Source organism: Lissotriton vulgaris, chromosome 12, assembly GCF_964263255.1.
Source record: "Lissotriton vulgaris chromosome 12, aLisVul1.2, whole genome shotgun sequence".
NCBI classification, from domain to species: Eukaryota; Metazoa; Chordata; class Amphibia; order Caudata; family Salamandridae; genus Lissotriton; species Lissotriton vulgaris.
Window position 1 is genome coordinate 290,309,586 of NC_141700.1, and position 16,923 is coordinate 290,326,508.

Genomic DNA, 16,923 nt, shown 5'->3' on the forward strand with positions numbered 1-16,923 from the left:
CCGCAGTAAATCTGGTGTCGAAGCACACTAAAGAGGCACTCGGCCTCTTTAGTGGGGCCAGATGATGAAGCATGTCACCACCAGGTTGGTGAGTGAGGGCTTTCTTAACTAACCTAAGTGAGGCTAGTTCCTTTTTGCTCCTTTAGTGGTCCCTTCAATAACCATAGAAAACCATAGAACACTCTTTTTTTGTTTAAAAGATATAACCGGGGAATAAGAGAGTCCTTTAACTCTCCCTGCCTCTCTCCTTGTTGTTATATATGTCCTGAAAGAACTGTAAGTTCTTAGTGACGTCTTATGTCCAACCTTTCGTCAAACTCGGCACCTTCCAGGTATATATATCCCAACATCTGCCTTAAGCAAACACACAGTGGTGTGGAGCAGATCAGCTATCTACTTGCCCGACGCCCTGCTGATGCGAGTGCCGAAGGAAGCCGACCCTCCCTACTGACGCACTGAGGGACACGCTGTCTTTACTCCTGCCGAGAAATCCAGCTCCAGTGTTTCCCTGCCACCCTCGCGGGTTGCTGGGAGATCGAGTCCTGAGAGAGAGATACAAGACCTCCTTCATTCTATAACCAAGGTACGGAGCGGATTAGACCCTTAGAGAATTCTGGATTCAGATTCTTGGCAGAAACTATCTTAACTCAAACTACATCTCATTTACTCCATCCCACGTACTAGGCTTAGGTTAGGTACACCAGGGTAGGCGTATTTTAGAAGCACCAGTTGAGCACGTTTAGTTAACTTTTATCATTGTATGTATTTTATCCTTTTTAAGTATCGTATGGCTTAGAAACCATATAAATGCTTTTACAGTATTATTTCATAATACTCCTTTTACTGTACGCACTTTACTTTATGACAAGTATTGCAATTGTAGCAATTCACTTCTCTTGCATGAGAAAGAAGACTGCTCAATAAATAACCACTTTTATTGAAAACGCCCGTCTCTGTATTTCTCTGCACTCCTGGTGAAACTAAGCATCTACGATTGACTGAGTGAAATAGTCATCTATTGTTTCTGCGACTCTGGAGATATTCCTTATTTCATGGGGAACAAAATTGTCATGTTATATGGTTGTCAGAAACTAATCCCTTCTTGTCTATTTTGGAAAGTTAACACCTTCTTGTTTACTTGAGAAAGTTTCTAGTGACCTCTGAGCTAGCTGACACACACAATAAGTCCAACATATTCAATAGAAACCTAGTCGACTTCAGTCCTACGTCTACACTATCGTTTATGTTATTCCAATGCGCAGAGCCTATTGGGAATATAGGAACTACACTACAGAAGATGTTCTCCGGCTCCGGTCGCTGCATCTCTTGCCTAGCGGCCCGTCTAATCCGGATGGTCTTCTTCGAACGGAATTGGGCACAAGCTGGGCAATTTTCTTCGTTGTGCTCCGGTGATAAGCACTTGTTGCATACTGTATGTTTGTCAGTATGCGGGAATTTGGAGTGGCATTGTGGCCACCTTTTGAACGGACTCCTTTCCATCGACAGCAGGCCCACGTGGCGTCGAAAGGCCCAACGGCCGCGTCGACGACAGGATCAAGATGGAAAGTTTGGTCGAGTCAAGCAGTACCGAGCGAGAACAATACAGTCGAAGTCGAAGGCCTTTTAATGAAGTTTAGTTTCGGTTCCGAAGTTGGACTAGAGGAATAACATCCGAACCCAATGGCGGAAAAAAAACAATCTGAGGATGGAGAAGATGCCCATGCGCACTGTAGTCCAGGGGAGGAGTCACCTATCTTGTGATACTTTGAAGACTCTTCCAGGACAACAAGGTGCAATCATCCGGACCCAACACTAGGCGGTGATGTATGCACAAGATATGATTTCAGTAGCCCACATGCCTTGAATATAAATATTCAAAAACAATACTAAACTGGAACTCTACATTCAATTTGAAAATGTGTTCCTGTTATGCTTACATATTCTAAGTGGTCCTCAACCCGTAAATACTGTACACAATGTTAAATACCCACACATTTTAGTGGGTGATTTTCTCAAAGTCCATGGCTAAAAGTACTTACTTGATAGTCGTTATTAAATATTCTGTCACAAGAAATTGTGTACCAATTGCTTACTTCTGTGACAGACGGATAAGTCAGGATCTACAATCATTCAATGCATCTCTGAATAATTATAATTGTAATGTACCTTAGACTCCGATTTTTAGCCACACTAGACTTTACATTGATTATAGTACCTTATCGCTAAACCACGTTGTCTAGCCTTAAAGACTTGCTTGTTGTATATTGCAATATGCATATTCGAATAATATGAAAAGATCGATGTTGAAAAAAGAGGATATGTCATGGACGCTTATTCAGACGTGCGTGCGCCGGAACAGACTTCAGTGTAGTCACAGAGTGACCAAAATGTCCGCTTGTATTTGTTTTTTTCGTGCACCCGCTCCCTTTTAATGCTCCAAAGACCCTTACAAAAGCAGCACATTTTATTTCCGAAATTAAGGAGAAAACGTGTTTCAGATCTGCAACCCAAGGCAAACAGGAGTTAGTTTTAAAACGTTTCCTCTCTTATTGAGTTCTAAGTTTACTTATTCTTTTAAGTATTACAGATGTAGGTGATTTAGAACCGCTGGATTGTTTGTAAGGAGGGTGCGCGCTGGGAAGCAGGTGTTGAGATGGGGCACACTTGAGTATTTTCATCCAAGCAACCGGCCCTCAAGGGCCGGTATTGCATGTAACAGCTGTAAAGTTTTCCCCACAGAATTGTGCTCCTCTTCCAAGTAATATTTCCCTGACAGAAAGCAAGTTCCATAACAAGTTTAGGCTGGCTCACCCGAGGTGACAATTTTGTTCGTGCTGGATCGAGGACAAAGCAAAAAACACAAAGTGGGACAGATTTACAGATGCCTTCAGTGTGCCGTATTTGGTTGTGCAGTCTTCTTTAACATTTTTACCAACCAAACATTTTACAAGCTCATCAGTAAAGGAGGGAAAAACAAATACATTTTTGGGTCGCTGCTTTTTATTTTTTTCAGACTGGCATGACATTTTTTTTAATTGTGGCGTGGCACACGTGGGATTACCATATCATATAGCTTGGTTTCACAAGGACACACGTATCCAGTCCTATACTTTCCTTTTACAAGTGATTATTGTGTTAATTTGCTTTCATCTCCAGTAGCGTAGCAAGCCTATAACTACCAGACGCTGTGCTGCTGTGTACGTAGGCTTTCCAGGACTCTCGAACAGGGTGACCAACTGGCATGGGTGCAAATTCAGGTCAGTGAGTGTAAAAATTCTGGACAAACATTCAGGTCATAATTCAGGACAAAAATTTAGGGCAAAAGGTACATTGTACAGACAAATCAGAGGAGGTCGCGCAAAAACATACGAAAATAGACAACCAACACAAGCACAAGTCAAAATAAGTTTATATTAGTTTGAGAGAACCCTGCATCTGTTGTGTGCCTAGGTGAAACTTAAATACCTGCGTTTTCATATTAGATGCACCTGGGTAACATGCGCCAAAATGAAACCTCCAACCCCACCCCACAGCTTTGCCCCTGGTGAGGTGACAGGAGCCCATAAACAAAAGCAGCTTGCCATGGCCTGGGCTCTGGCAGGAGGAGGCACAGCAAATGCTGTCACTGGCCTAATATCATTCTGTATGTGAGAATTAGGCTGACATACAGCATGATAATGGGCCGATAGCAGTCTGTGCCAGGTCTGAGAGCGGCTGCTGCAGGCCACCGATCAAAACAGGAGCGCGAGCTGGCCCCTGCAAGGAGAGTTACAGAACTCTCAAGCTGCTTGCAGGGGAGCAGCGCGCTCTAAAGTCCGAAATTACAGACATAAGGCGTTGTTAAAAGAATTATCAACGGACAAGATGCCCAAATTACAGGCAGTCTGTGAAATTTACGGACGGTTGGTCACCCTACTCTGGAATTTCATTGGCCAAGATCCCTTGCCCCGGAAGGCGTGGGTGGTCCATCGACCATTGCATTATAAGCACCACCGCAAGGCTGTAGAGAGGCTGCTACGATGCTGTGTGACCTTTCCACAGCTCTGGGACTTCATTGCCCAAGATCCCTTGCTCCAAGAGGTACAGGGGGTCCATCGACCAGTGCTTCATAACCTAAGCACTATTGCGCGCCCGCCGTGTGGGACGCTGTGCTGCTGCATGGTCTTTCAAGGACTCAAGACTTCATTGTTTAAGATGCCTTGGTTTAAGAGGTTTTTTTTTGCTGAGTTTTACATAGCGCCAACTTGACCCAAATCGGGTATCAGAGCGCTTTACATAGCACCAGTTACGTAACATGAGGACACATTCATTTTTGTTAAGCACGGGGAGATTAAGTGATTTGCCCAGAATCACAGGATGTTGACCGTTGTTGCCGAGACTCGAGCCCAGATCACCGGTCTGAGGTAGAGCGCCCTAGCCGTTAGGCCAATCAGTGAGCGTCAATCAACCAGCGCTTCATAAGTGCCATTGTGAGCCACAGTGCAGGATGCTGTCCTGCTGGTTGGGCTTTCCTGGCCTCTGGGTCTCCATTACCCAAAATCCCTTGGTCCAGGAGGGGTAGGGTCCATCGATCAGCGCTTTATAAGCACCATCAAGAGCCTGTAGGCCAGGCCAGGTCATGTCCCGGGTTTTTGGATATCGCCAAAGACATGGCTCGGGTTTCGGGATAACTTCCCTCATCAGTAGAGAAAATAGTTAGGGGTGGAAGAGAAGGCTGCCAAACAACTGTCAAAGGCCTCGATGCCCGAACCGGCACGCAGGTGCGTCGTTCAGGAGCCCGTCGGCTCAAAGCTAAAGGGAGCCGACGAGCTCCTGGAAGACGCACCTGCGTGCCGGTTCGGGCAACCAAGCCTTTAACGGTTGTTTGGCAGCCTCCTCTTCCACCCCTAACTATTTTCTCTACTGATGAGGGAAGTTATCCCGAAACCCGAGCCATGTCTCGGGCGATATCCAAAAACCCGGGACATGCATCGGGTCTAGAGATCATCAGTTCAACAAGTACCTACTTGCACCCACTGGGGTGATCCACTCAAGAACTCCATGTACCAGAGTCCCTAGGGGCGATCCGGAGGAGGGGCTAGCGGTGTGCGGTCCATTGCGATTGTTTCTGAAAGACCTGGAGTGTGACAGAAGGGGAGGAGAAGTGGTCGAAACCTGCAAATAATGAAGACGAGAAAGAAGACAATGAATATGACAAAAAAGGAGCGAGGCTGAACAGGAGTCGCCCGGCTGTCTGTCTCCGAAAGCTGCGCGGGTGAACGCGCGTGCTTATGCAGGTAACAGGTGGACATGTGACAGCCTTCTCTGGGGAGGCCTTGGGATGCCAACTCCTGGCATCCCGCAGACCGGCTCTGTGACAGCTGCAAGATTATCAAGTCAAAGAGGAGGGCGGGGGCAAAGAGACAGAACTGGAGGGCGGGTGCTCGAGGATGCACATGGGGGGAGGCCTAGCGATACACATTCTCACTGAACTCCGAGACTCCCTGTTCGCCAGGCAGCCTCCAGAAACAAAGCGAAAATCTCACAAAAACATGCACCTCGCGATGCAAGTTTAAAAAAAAAAAAAAAAAAAAAGGAGTGGTGCGAGCGCGGTGGCAAAAGAAAACAGGTTGGCGAGTGGTGTGCGATGTACGCGCACCATGACGTGAGAGGAAAGCCATATGACGTCTCTGCTTGTCATTGTGCCCATAACCACATGCTCTATGCCAGACAAAAGCGTGTGGTCAGAATTTAAAAGCCCACATACTAAATGTCTTGCAGAGCAGCGCATGCACTGGCTCCGCAAGACCTAAAAATAAACAGCCATTGCTTTTAAGTGTACAAGACTAGGATTATCAGGCAAACGACAAGACTATTTACCCATAAATCACGATACATTGTTTTATTTAACTCCAGTCATTGTCACTTCAGGGAGCTCAAGTTTATCAGGTCCATGCATGAGAATCTATCTAAATCCAAGTTAGGTCTTTGCGTCCAAGATTGTATAATGGTATCTACAGCCAAATGCCATATTTCATATTCACCAAGGGCATTACTGCATTATGGGTAACAACGTTTTTTTAATAAAAAAACTTTGCATTTAAATTTCAAGCTTCCACATGAATCTGTTGTCATTAAATTCCCAATGTCCGAATTTAAAACAACATGTTGTAACATAGCCTTATGGCCCACTGCCGCGGTTTATGCAGGTTCTATGCCCTAAACCACAGTTTTAGGCCTGTGCTGCTTTTTCAACGACCTGAACTGCCCAAAGCAGAATGGGAATAAGGCTATTCTAACACTCCACCGATTCAGGGGAGAGTGTCCTGAATTAAAGAGGGAGAAACAAAGAAAAACATTGGACTGTTGCAGAAGGCTTATACCAGCTATTGTTAGCCCCGAGCCACTGCATTGACGTCAATGAGCTCTAATTATGAGCATTGACATGGTACATATCCTCCTCCGCACCTCAAGCAGGACAGGGCAGACTACTGTGTAGACTGAGACAGAGAGGAACGGAGTTCCATGTCCTATCATGACAGACTGGTTTCACCAATCAGCCTGCAAAATTACAATTGGCCCACCAGGATTATTTTCCTTTAGCTCAGCACTAAGTAATACCCTATTATGGAGGACGCCATTAATACCGTAGCTAACAAGGGGCCTCCAAAAGAATCAGATACTCTAAACGTACGTCTCAGGCGGCTGTAAAAACTACTTTTGGTGTGAGTTGAATTTTTGTGGAAGAAACTAGTATTCTCACCAGGAGAATTTCTTATGCAAACATCCAGCGGCATAACAGGTCCACCTGCAGTTTTGTTGATTAAGACACCTATGAAGCACTCCGTATGGAGCAGAGTCTACGGACCGTTACCCTACAAATCATACTAACATACAGGTCCAATTAAAGTCAGGTTTTGAGGTTACATTCAACAGGTTAACTGGAGCAATGCACAATTGTGTTCAACTGTTTCAGTTTCTCGGTCTAACCACTTTACTTTTAGTGGCTTCGAAGTACGCATTATTGTACTTACTACACAGCACCCAATGGAGACGCAATCCATGTGCAAAATCTCTTCAAGCATTCCTTCTAAATGAATTTTTTTTGCAAGCATTGGTAAAATCAATAAGTCTTGCACATGACTACTGACTTTTCCAATGATTTTATTATAATCTTTAAACAGATGGCAGTCATGCGAGTGCGCACATGTGCAGTGTCAATATCTAAATTACGTTCATTGAAGGGGAAAAAAAGCGTTCCAAGATGACTGCTGTGCGGTCACCGGCATGTGTAGCAGCTATTGTGGAATATTTAAAGATTGCTGCCAAATACATCATGCATGTGCAGTGGTCATCTTGGAATGATTTTTCTTAAACCAAAAAGAAAAAAAATTGCAAGGCGGCCACCACATATGCGCATGCATGGCCAGCCTTCTGTGATGGTACAGCATCGGTAGATCACAGAGCTAGAGTAATCTTAGGGGCAAGCAGCCACAGGAAGTGGCTAATTAATTAATGAGATAAGGGGCATTTAAATACCATGAGTCAGAAGAGGCAAAGAGAGGGACAGAAAATGCAATGCTAGGTGGCATGTCAACGATGGGAGGATATGGGTCATCCGATCAAGAATCCCATTGAATTATGAGTAAAGGGTGGACATAAGCCATGTCTATATTACATACAATTGATCTTATTGTGCAGACTTCAAAAATGCCCACTGATTAAGAGAAATGAACAGCAATACATTTATGGCACAATATTCCCTTCATTTTGCCCTTCCTCTGAGGTCCATACCTTCCCATAGGTCTACGGTCTGGAACTGGTCAGCCGCTGTCAAGCCATAAGCCGCACTGGCTTGTAGGAACTGTGATATTTGCTCCATTTGTTTGAAAGCCATGGTGGACTTCTGAATCTTTTTTATTGATCCTGGAGCAAGGTTGTTTATTAGTTTGCATAACACCTAGAAAAATCAGGAACAGAAAAAAAAGTTTAAAAAGCATTTCACGCTTATCACAAAGATTATCCAAGTTGCCTTTCCCAATTGATTTTTCAGTAAGACTTTCCAAGATCTCTCTTTCAAATATTTAGCCAATTTTTCTCCAAGACATCAAACAACATATCCATAACGTTCACTTCTCGGATTAGAAATGCTTATTACACATCGAAAGGACTAGTTACCTGTGTGTGGCTGGAGTACAAAGTGGTTAGTAAACAACCACCTTTTCGCACCCACCAAATAAAACGGTGGCACTAGCCACCTGTGAATTTCCAATCAAGAGCAGAAGGGCAATATACAGCTTTCGAATTATGGCCCAAATCTACAATGCCTAAAAGGCAAAAAAAAAAGTGCAGAGACATCTCCGTGTATAAAACAAAATTGCCACTGGGTGACATTCTATAGCATAGAAGAGGCCCACACTAACAAGACTGACTACAATGCGAAACCAGCCGTTTGAGCTGCAGCCCAATTTAGGGGCCGATTAGGATGGTGGACGGATGCATGACCGCTGGGCTGGTGGTGGCGGAAAATGCACCTCATCATCCGCCAGCAGCGGGCCTTCTGTCCGCCATATTAGGAAGGAGAACTGGGCACATTTACCGTCCGCCGCGTAAAAACCGTGAACCACCGCAAGAACACACCAGACACCATGGCGGACGGAGCCAATCCAGGCTCACCACCGCGCGGATTGACGTCCCGACCGTCCACATATTACGATGTTGCAAACAAACCAGAACACCGCAGCGGAAACACCTCCATCTCATAGACAGTGGAAGCACCACAACGGAGAGGGAAAGCATTGCCACGAGACCCACCGCACGGACCCGACCGCCATGGACCCAGCTCTACACGCCTTCCCGGCCCTGTTCCTACTTCACTACCAGCAAGTCATGCACCCCCGTGGACGCCGCCGCAGGTACGCAAGCATGCAATACACACATACCACGCCACAGCATGCATGAACACTGGTACCTGTCCACACCAGACACCCTGGTGGGGACAGGAACACACACAAGTGCACCCACACCAGTCCCACCCCAGCACAATAATCCTCCGCATCAGACACACACCGCCCATGCAACACCACAGCCAGCCCACGGACAGACTCCGCTGCACTGTCGGCGGTCGGGCCTGTTCGTCGACCACTCCGTCCAAGGCGGTCAGTTTTTCTATGGTTCCGTCGGCGGTCTTTGGAGACAGTCTGCCGCGGTCGGGTTTTGCTGGAGGGGAATCCCAATAGCACCGCCGGTTTCCCCGCGGTGCGGTCAGACCGTCATTTCCCGCGAGACAGGCGGTCCGGACGCTTTCTGTCCGCCATCCTAATCGGCCCCTTAATGTTTATGCAGGCCATGTTTGTGTTAAGATGCACAAATGCTCTGTGCCATATGCATTGAGGTGAGACCGCTCTCTTATGTGATTGTATGCTTACTCAACAGTACCGACCACTTTGTGTCTCTAGTGGGCACCTGCATATATTTTAGGAGATTGGGGCTCATTTTTCACCAACAGACCATGACCTACATCAAGAGAAAGACAGAAAGGAGAAAGAGAGACAGGAAAAAAAATGATAAAGACAGAAAAGGCATTGTAAAAAAAACCTGTACGAATAAGCAAGTTCAGGATAGTGAAAGAAAAAGGTTATGGAGACACGGACATTCAGCAATAGGACTTATGAAAAGATTTGGGGCGCCACATTTATCTTTTTACAAATTACACACTGCCCCCCCCACCCCCTCTCCCCAAATGTACCTCCACATATAGCAGACATATCTCATGTTCTTATTGCTGGCAAAACTATATCTAAACCACCTTCACATTCACCAGCGTATCCTGACAGCTCACTCTGAAATCAGTATAACCAGAATACTAACAAAGAGTCGGATCATAAATTTCACAAGAGGCATCAGCTCCACATCCAATTAGTGTTAGCTGCCCATGATCCAAGGATTAGAAGGAAATCTTAATAAAGTTAACTCACAAGAAAAAGGCATATGCAATTCCGGTCCCAACTAGCACTTTTGAGAAAACACAGGCCTTCAGATGGAAATATTGCTAGTTTGTATAGAAAAACTACCCAAGTGGGGAGATGTAGGAACAGATGCACACCACAAACTATGGCCAGTAATCAGAATATATACTAGACTATGCCATATAATAAGAACTTTGCATAACCTAGACAGGTTACAATGCCAACATGGTGCACTGGTGCACTTGACCTACTTGTTTACAGCAAAACTGACCTGTGGACTCTCCGATTCACGGTAAACTCATCCTGAAGGAGCCAGCCCTAAGTAGCACACATTATCATGCATTCCATACATAGCATGACAAGTAAAATCAGTATGCCAGACCTACGAGCATCATAACAACAAAGATAGCCTGTTTTATTGTGTTCTAATATAGTACAGAGCAAACTTTGCAGCACCACTGCAGTAGAGTGATGTGAGAATGCCATAAAAACAAGATAATCAATATTTAGGCAGGGTAACAACTTTGTAAAAGATCTTTTTGACTGGGTGTGAGTGTTTGATTGGTTCAGATGCTCCGTCCATCACCACCCCCTTTTGTACCGCTTTTGGCAGCTATAAGTGTGGCAGGGTATGCTCAGACGTGAGTCCCTTGCTCACTTTGCCACTGATTCAAGCAAGCCGGGCTGAAGACGGCTGGAATGCCAGAAACCGGTCCTCGGAAGCTTGTTTCCGGTCCAGGGAAGGCATGACTTGGCAGTTGGGGCTGGACTGTTCCCATGAGGCACAGGGTCAGACTGATTTGCATATAGCCATGTCTGAACTGGGGTGGCAGAGTGGGCTAAAGAACGGTGATGGATCAAACCCAGATGTTTTGATTGGGTGTGAGTGTTTGATTGGTTCAGATGCTCCGTCCATCACCACCCCCTTTTGTCCCCCCGTTGTACAGCAGCAGGGGTGTAAAAAATGTTTCTGCTCAGGGCGCACTCCGAGCAAAGGCCAGCACAAAATGCATGGGTGGATGCAAGGGAACGACCATGCACCACCCATGTAATGCCTACCTGTCGCATAGTAACGCAAGGCAGCGTTTTTTTTAGTTTTTTTTACTAAACCACGTAAAACTATCCTATGAGGCTATTTGCTCTTAGTATGTATGCGTGCTGCAGAATGCAGCATATATGCAAAGAGGAAATAACAAAATGAAATAAAGTTATTTCTTCTCATTACGCCAGCCTCAGGTATACCCACCAGTTTGGTGCAAACCTATGTTTACAAGTCTTCGTAAACACCGGTTTGCGTCAAAATACATGGGTGGATGCACAGAAACGCCCAAGCACCACCCATGTAACGTCCACCTACTAGTTTTTCTTTTTAAACTAAGACACACAACTGGGATTTTTGTTTTACAGTAAATCCCAAAAATCTGGGTCTCAAATTATACTTTTTTTTTATCTCAGCCACATAGAAATTACAAGGAGAGACGGGACAGTAAATCTGTTCTGCTTAATTGGTTGCAAAGACCGAACTTTAAAATATCTAATGGGGTTAAATCATCTACTGAAAAGATCTTAGGGTTCCCCGTAAATCTGAACGAATAAGAATAATGGTAAGATAACTTTGTTGGTTAACACATTTGCTGGAAAGATCCGGATCTTTGTTTTGTCCAGTCCCAGTATTGACTCGAAGTAGCATAGATGGTTAATGTGTCTCCTGCAAGGCACATCATGTAACATGCAGATAACAGATTTTAATTTTCTGTAGGTAGGTGAATACTTGCAGTTGTATTGTAATCCTGCTAATATAGCACACTATGAAGGATGATATGAGACTCCTACACCTCTAACCCTCACGGTCTTGGGTAACATATCCTGTACATTGATTTACAAACTTGCATGATTTATTGTCAATGTAATGAGCATGTATGGTGCCAAGCGCTTCAACACACTGCCTTGGAATGATTAGCACTATTAAAGTTTTTTTTTAAGTGATATTTACAGTCAGTCAGTTACATTATTTTGTGCAAGTACTGAGACAGACCAACACATTTGACATTCTTACAGTACATGCATATCTCTCATATACAGAGACAGATAAAAGTCAAAAGTGTGTCTCTCTTAAGTATGTGTGAAATGCTAACAAGTTGTGTACCTTTGTTCCCCTTCCTCTGCATATATATCTAGGTGGGAGGCTTCAGATAGCTCCCAGCCAGGGGACTCTTACAAAAGGAGGCGTGATAGCCCCTTAAATTGGGCCTTTGCTTGGGCCCAGCTAGAATCTGAAAGATGATCGAAAGCAGAAAATGCGGCTCAATGTGTCCCGGTGTTTGAATAGTACACAGTGGACGAGTTCAGCATTTTACAGTGGGGCCAAACTTCTTGGCAGGGTGGACAGAGTCCACCCTGTGAAAATAGTGGGTGGAAGCCATCCACCAGCGTGTACCCCTCACTTCTGCCCGGATACCTACCCACCAAAAACACCTATCCACTGAATGGGCACTTCATTACCAAGCCTGGCGGACCAATACTTAATGTTCTCTTTACAGTGTTAGTCCGTGATATTTTTTTTTCAAGTCACTTTTTGTGTTTAAACTAAATCTTCAAGTTACAGTAATTGAAAACCAATAATACACTTTCTTTGCATCAACATGAATGATTTTTCAGGTAGTGCATTAATACTAAAAAAGAGTTTACATAGCTCTAAGTGCACCAGCCTCCTAGGAAGCATACTTTCTCTCGTTCTTCTCTATAGGAATAGGGAAAAAGCAGTAACACTAGCTTGCCAAAACCAGCCATATATGCTTTGCCCATACGTGTCCTTTTTTGACTCAAATCCTCTAACTGCACAGCTGAACTTGGATGAAATACCTTCAATTACCAAGCACTGTGTTGTGGTTTGTGGTCGTCAAGCATCACACTCTCCAAACTCTTGGTTTGCATGGCCATGGAAGACTTGTATACATGGCACTACAAGTTTTGGTACAAAAGCAAGCTTCTCCTAAGAAAAAGATAGTTGGCACCAGTTAGCCAGGGCGTTAAGCTATATAACAGTGCAGCGGGTAGATACACTAACATTTAGATAGCGGCCTGCAGGAGTGCGAGGGCCATCTCAATTCTGGCATCAAAATCACAAAACATGCTCCTTGCTGAAATGAGAAAGACTGACAGCCAAGTGCCACTCAGGGTGGTACTAAAACTATGAGGAAGAGAATTTTAGCATTTTGAATAGGTGATGGCGTCAAATTTGTGGTTCGAACAGGTGGTTTTAAAGTAAAAAATGCTTGAATTTAAAATAAATAGTATCGTCTCTCCCATGAATCTACTTTGAAGAAAATCGTTCGCCTGACTTTTTTTGTTCTTTTAAGTAAGAAAACGTCTTACGAAAACTGTAAGGAATATGCTACTTACCAGTATGCATCTGTTCTTGGCATGTAGGGCTGCTGACATTCATATCTGTGCATAGATCGCCGCCTAGTGTTGGGTCCGGATGATTGCACATTGTTGTCCTGGAAGAGTCTTCGAAGTATCCGGAGATGGGTGGCTCCTCCCCTGGACTAAAGTGCGCATGGGCATCCTCTCCATCCTCAGATTGTTTTTAGCCATTGTGGCAGAGATGGAGTATGATACAGTAAGTGATGTCCATGCTTGAGAGTAATTCTGAGTGCTACAGCTGCGACAGGCACCGGGGAGGAGGGCGTGCGATATGAATGTCGGCAGCCCTACATGCCAAGAACAGATGCATACTGGTAAGTAGCATATTCCGTTCGAGGCATGTGGGCTGCTGAATTCATATCTGTGCATAGAATAAATAGCAGTCTCCCCCCTAGCGGTGGTTGCCCGTGCCAGCTGCAGCAGTCTAAAAAAAGAGTCTTGAGAACAGCCTGTCCTACAGCAGCTTGCTGTTTGGAGTGTACATCTACGCAGTAGTGTTTGGTAAATGTATGTATGGTGGACCATGTGGTTGCTCTACATATATCCTATAGAGGAATGTTACCTAGGAAAGCCATGGATGCCCCTAACTTGCGTGTTGAATGCGCTCTTGGGGGAACTGTTCATGTGCGTTTAGCCTTTTGATAACAAATCTGTATGCATTTAAAAATCCATCTGGCTGTACCCGATTTGGAAATGGGGTTGCCTTTGTGCTGTGGTGAAAAGGCAACAAACAGTTGCTTAGTCTTTCTGAAATCTTTTGTCCTGTCTATGTAATACAGGAGAGCTCTTTTAACATCTAGTTTGTGCAGAGCTCTGTCTGCCACTGAATCTGGATTTGGGAAGAATACAGGCAGTTCTATGGTTTGCTTAATGTGGAACTGTGATACCACCTTAGGCATAAATTTAGGGTTAGTACGTAGCACCACCCTATTAGCATGAATCTGTATGAAAGGCTCTTGAATAGTTAGGGCTTGAAGCTCACTAACTCGTCTTAGCGATGTAATCGCTACTAGAAAGGCCACTTTCCATGTTAGAAATTGTATCGCACAAGAGTGTAGAGGTTCAAAAGGTGGTCCCATTAGTCTGGTTAGAACTATGTTCAGATTCCAGACAGGTGAAGGCGGGTGTCTAGGAGGAATCACTCGTTTGAGTCCCTCCATAAAGGCTTTAATGGCAGGCACTCGGGAAAGGTGCTGCCTGTTTTGAAGATAAGCTGCTATTGCAGATAAATGTATACGTATGGAACTATATGCCAGATTGCATCTGTGTAGATGTAACAAATAACATATGATGTTCTGAGTTGATGCATCCAGCGAATTTGTCATTATTGTTACAATAGATGGCCAATCGTTTCCATTTCGCCGCATAGCATGCCCTGGTTGTAGGTCTTCTTGCCTCCTTGATAATATTCATACAGTCAGGGGGCAGGTTGAGGTACCCAAACTATGACCTCAGGAGCCATATCGCAAGGCTCAACTGTTGCGGATCTGGGTGCTGAATGTCTCCATGGCTCTGCGTGAGGAGACCGGGGTGTGAGTCGCAGTCTTTGATGAGGCACCGCAGAAAGTTTTAGGAACGCGGTGTACCATGCTTGCCTCGCCCATGTTGGAGCAACTAGGATGAGTGTCAGAGTGCTGTCGCTGTTTGCGTGCCACTAGCGGTATGAGCGGTGACGGGGGAAAAGCTTACGCAAATCTGCTGGACCAGTTCATCCATATCGCATTGCCCTAAGACTGCAGGTGTGGGAACCTGGCGGCGAAGGTTTGGCATTTTGCATTTTCGTTTGTGGCAAACAGGTCTATCTCTGGATGACCCCAGTGCTGGAAATACGGTTGTAGCACCGAGGGATGTATCTCCCACTCGTGCATCTGGTGGCTGTGCCTGCTGAGCAGATCCGCCATCTGGTTGTCCTTGCCTGGGAGGTGTTCTGCCATGAGGAACAGGTTTCTTTGACTGGCCCACTTCCACATGCTTTGAGCTAGGTGTGACAACTGTGGAGAGTGTGTCCCTCCCTGCTTCTGAATGTAGTACATGGCGGTTATGTTGTCCGTCCGGATCAACACGACTTTGTTGTACAAATGTACCTTGAACGCCTTCATTGCCATGAAGATTGCCATCAATTCCAGCAGGTTGATGTGCATTTTCTTCTGTTGTGTCGTCCATAGCCCCTGCACTGTGTAATTGAGGACATGCGCTCCCCATCCTAGGAGAGATGTGTCAGTCGTCAGCACTATTTGTGGTACAGGCTCTTGGAACGGTCGTCCCTTGCAAAGGTTTTGTGGATGCCACCAATGCAGAGAGTTGTATGCAGGACCGGTCACCAACACTAGGTCTTTCAACTGTCCTTGAGCCTGGTTCCACTGCCATGCTAAGCACTCTTGAAGCGGACGCATGTGTAGTCTCGCGTGATCGACTATGAAGATGCAGGAGGCCATCATGCCTATCAACTGCATAAACACCTGTGCTGGGAGCGAGTGCTGGGGTCTGAATTTTTGAATTAGCAATTGCATGCTGTTGATTCTTGCTAAGGTTGGCTGTGCCTTTGCTGCCAGAGTGTCTATTGTCGCTCCTAGGTACTGTTGTACATGGGCGGGTTGAAGATGAGACTTGGATAATTTAGTGAAAAACCTAGACTGTGTAGGAGGTGAATTGTGCGGGACATGTGGCTGGCACATTGCTGCGCTGATTGTGCTTGGATGAGCCAGTCGTCCAGATAAGGGTAGACATGAATGTGTTGTCTTTGAAGGTGCACAGCTACTGTCGCCAAGCATTTGGTAAACACTCTGGGGGCTGTTACCCCAAAAGGCAGGACCTTGAACCCCAAAAGGCAGGACCTTGAACTGGTAATGCTGGTTCTGTATGGTGAACCGGAGATATTTCCTGTGTGCCGGGTGTATTGGTATGTGGAAATATGCGTCCTTCAGGTCTAGTGTTGCTAGGAAATCTCGCTGAGTGAGCAATGGCAGAATTTGCTGCAAAGTGAGCATGTGAAAATGTTCCTACAAGATCTTTGGTTTAGGGGTCTGAGGTCTAGTATGGGCCTGAGAGCCCCGTCCTTTTTTGGAATTAAGAAGTACAGTGAGTACACCCCTGTACCCTGTTGTTCTAAAGGTACGAGTTCTATGGCCCCTTTTTGCAGCATGCAGATGACCTCTTGCTGCAATAATTGTATGTGCTCTGCGGACATAGGACTGTGCCGTGTGGGTATGTTGGGTGGAGTGGAGGTTAGTTCTAGACAATAGCCGTATTGGATAAGTTGCCTCACCCACCTGTCTGTGGTAATGCCTTCCCAGACTGGCAGGAACTGCCGGAGTCTTCCCCTGACCAGTTACATCAGGGGTCTCCAAACCGGTCCTGGAGGGCCGGATCCATGCCAGATTTTTGGGATATCCCCATTGAGATACATGTAGTTATTTTAAAAATCTGGCTTGGATCCGGCCCTCTAGGACCGGTTTGGAGACCCCTGGGTTACATGGTCTGGGGGCAGTGACAAGACTTCACTGTTTAGTATTGGCGGAGGATCTGGCGTTATGTCCACGTCCTCTGCTTT

General features: G+C 45.5%; 1 protein-coding gene across 4 annotated transcripts in view; it reads right to left on the minus strand.

The window, feature by feature from the left end:
- TAGLN2 (transgelin 2) overlaps positions 1-16,923 on the minus strand; it is a 165,797-nt gene that overhangs the window by 29,040 nt on the left and 119,834 nt on the right. For all 4 annotated transcript variants that reach the window (XM_086945072.1, XM_086945073.1, XM_086945074.1 and 1 more), the window contains exon 3: positions 7,774-7,939. In XM_086945072.1, coding sequence (XP_086801198.1) covers positions 7,774-7,939 — 166 coding nt within the window. The remainder of the gene's footprint in view (positions 1-7,773; positions 7,940-16,923) is intronic.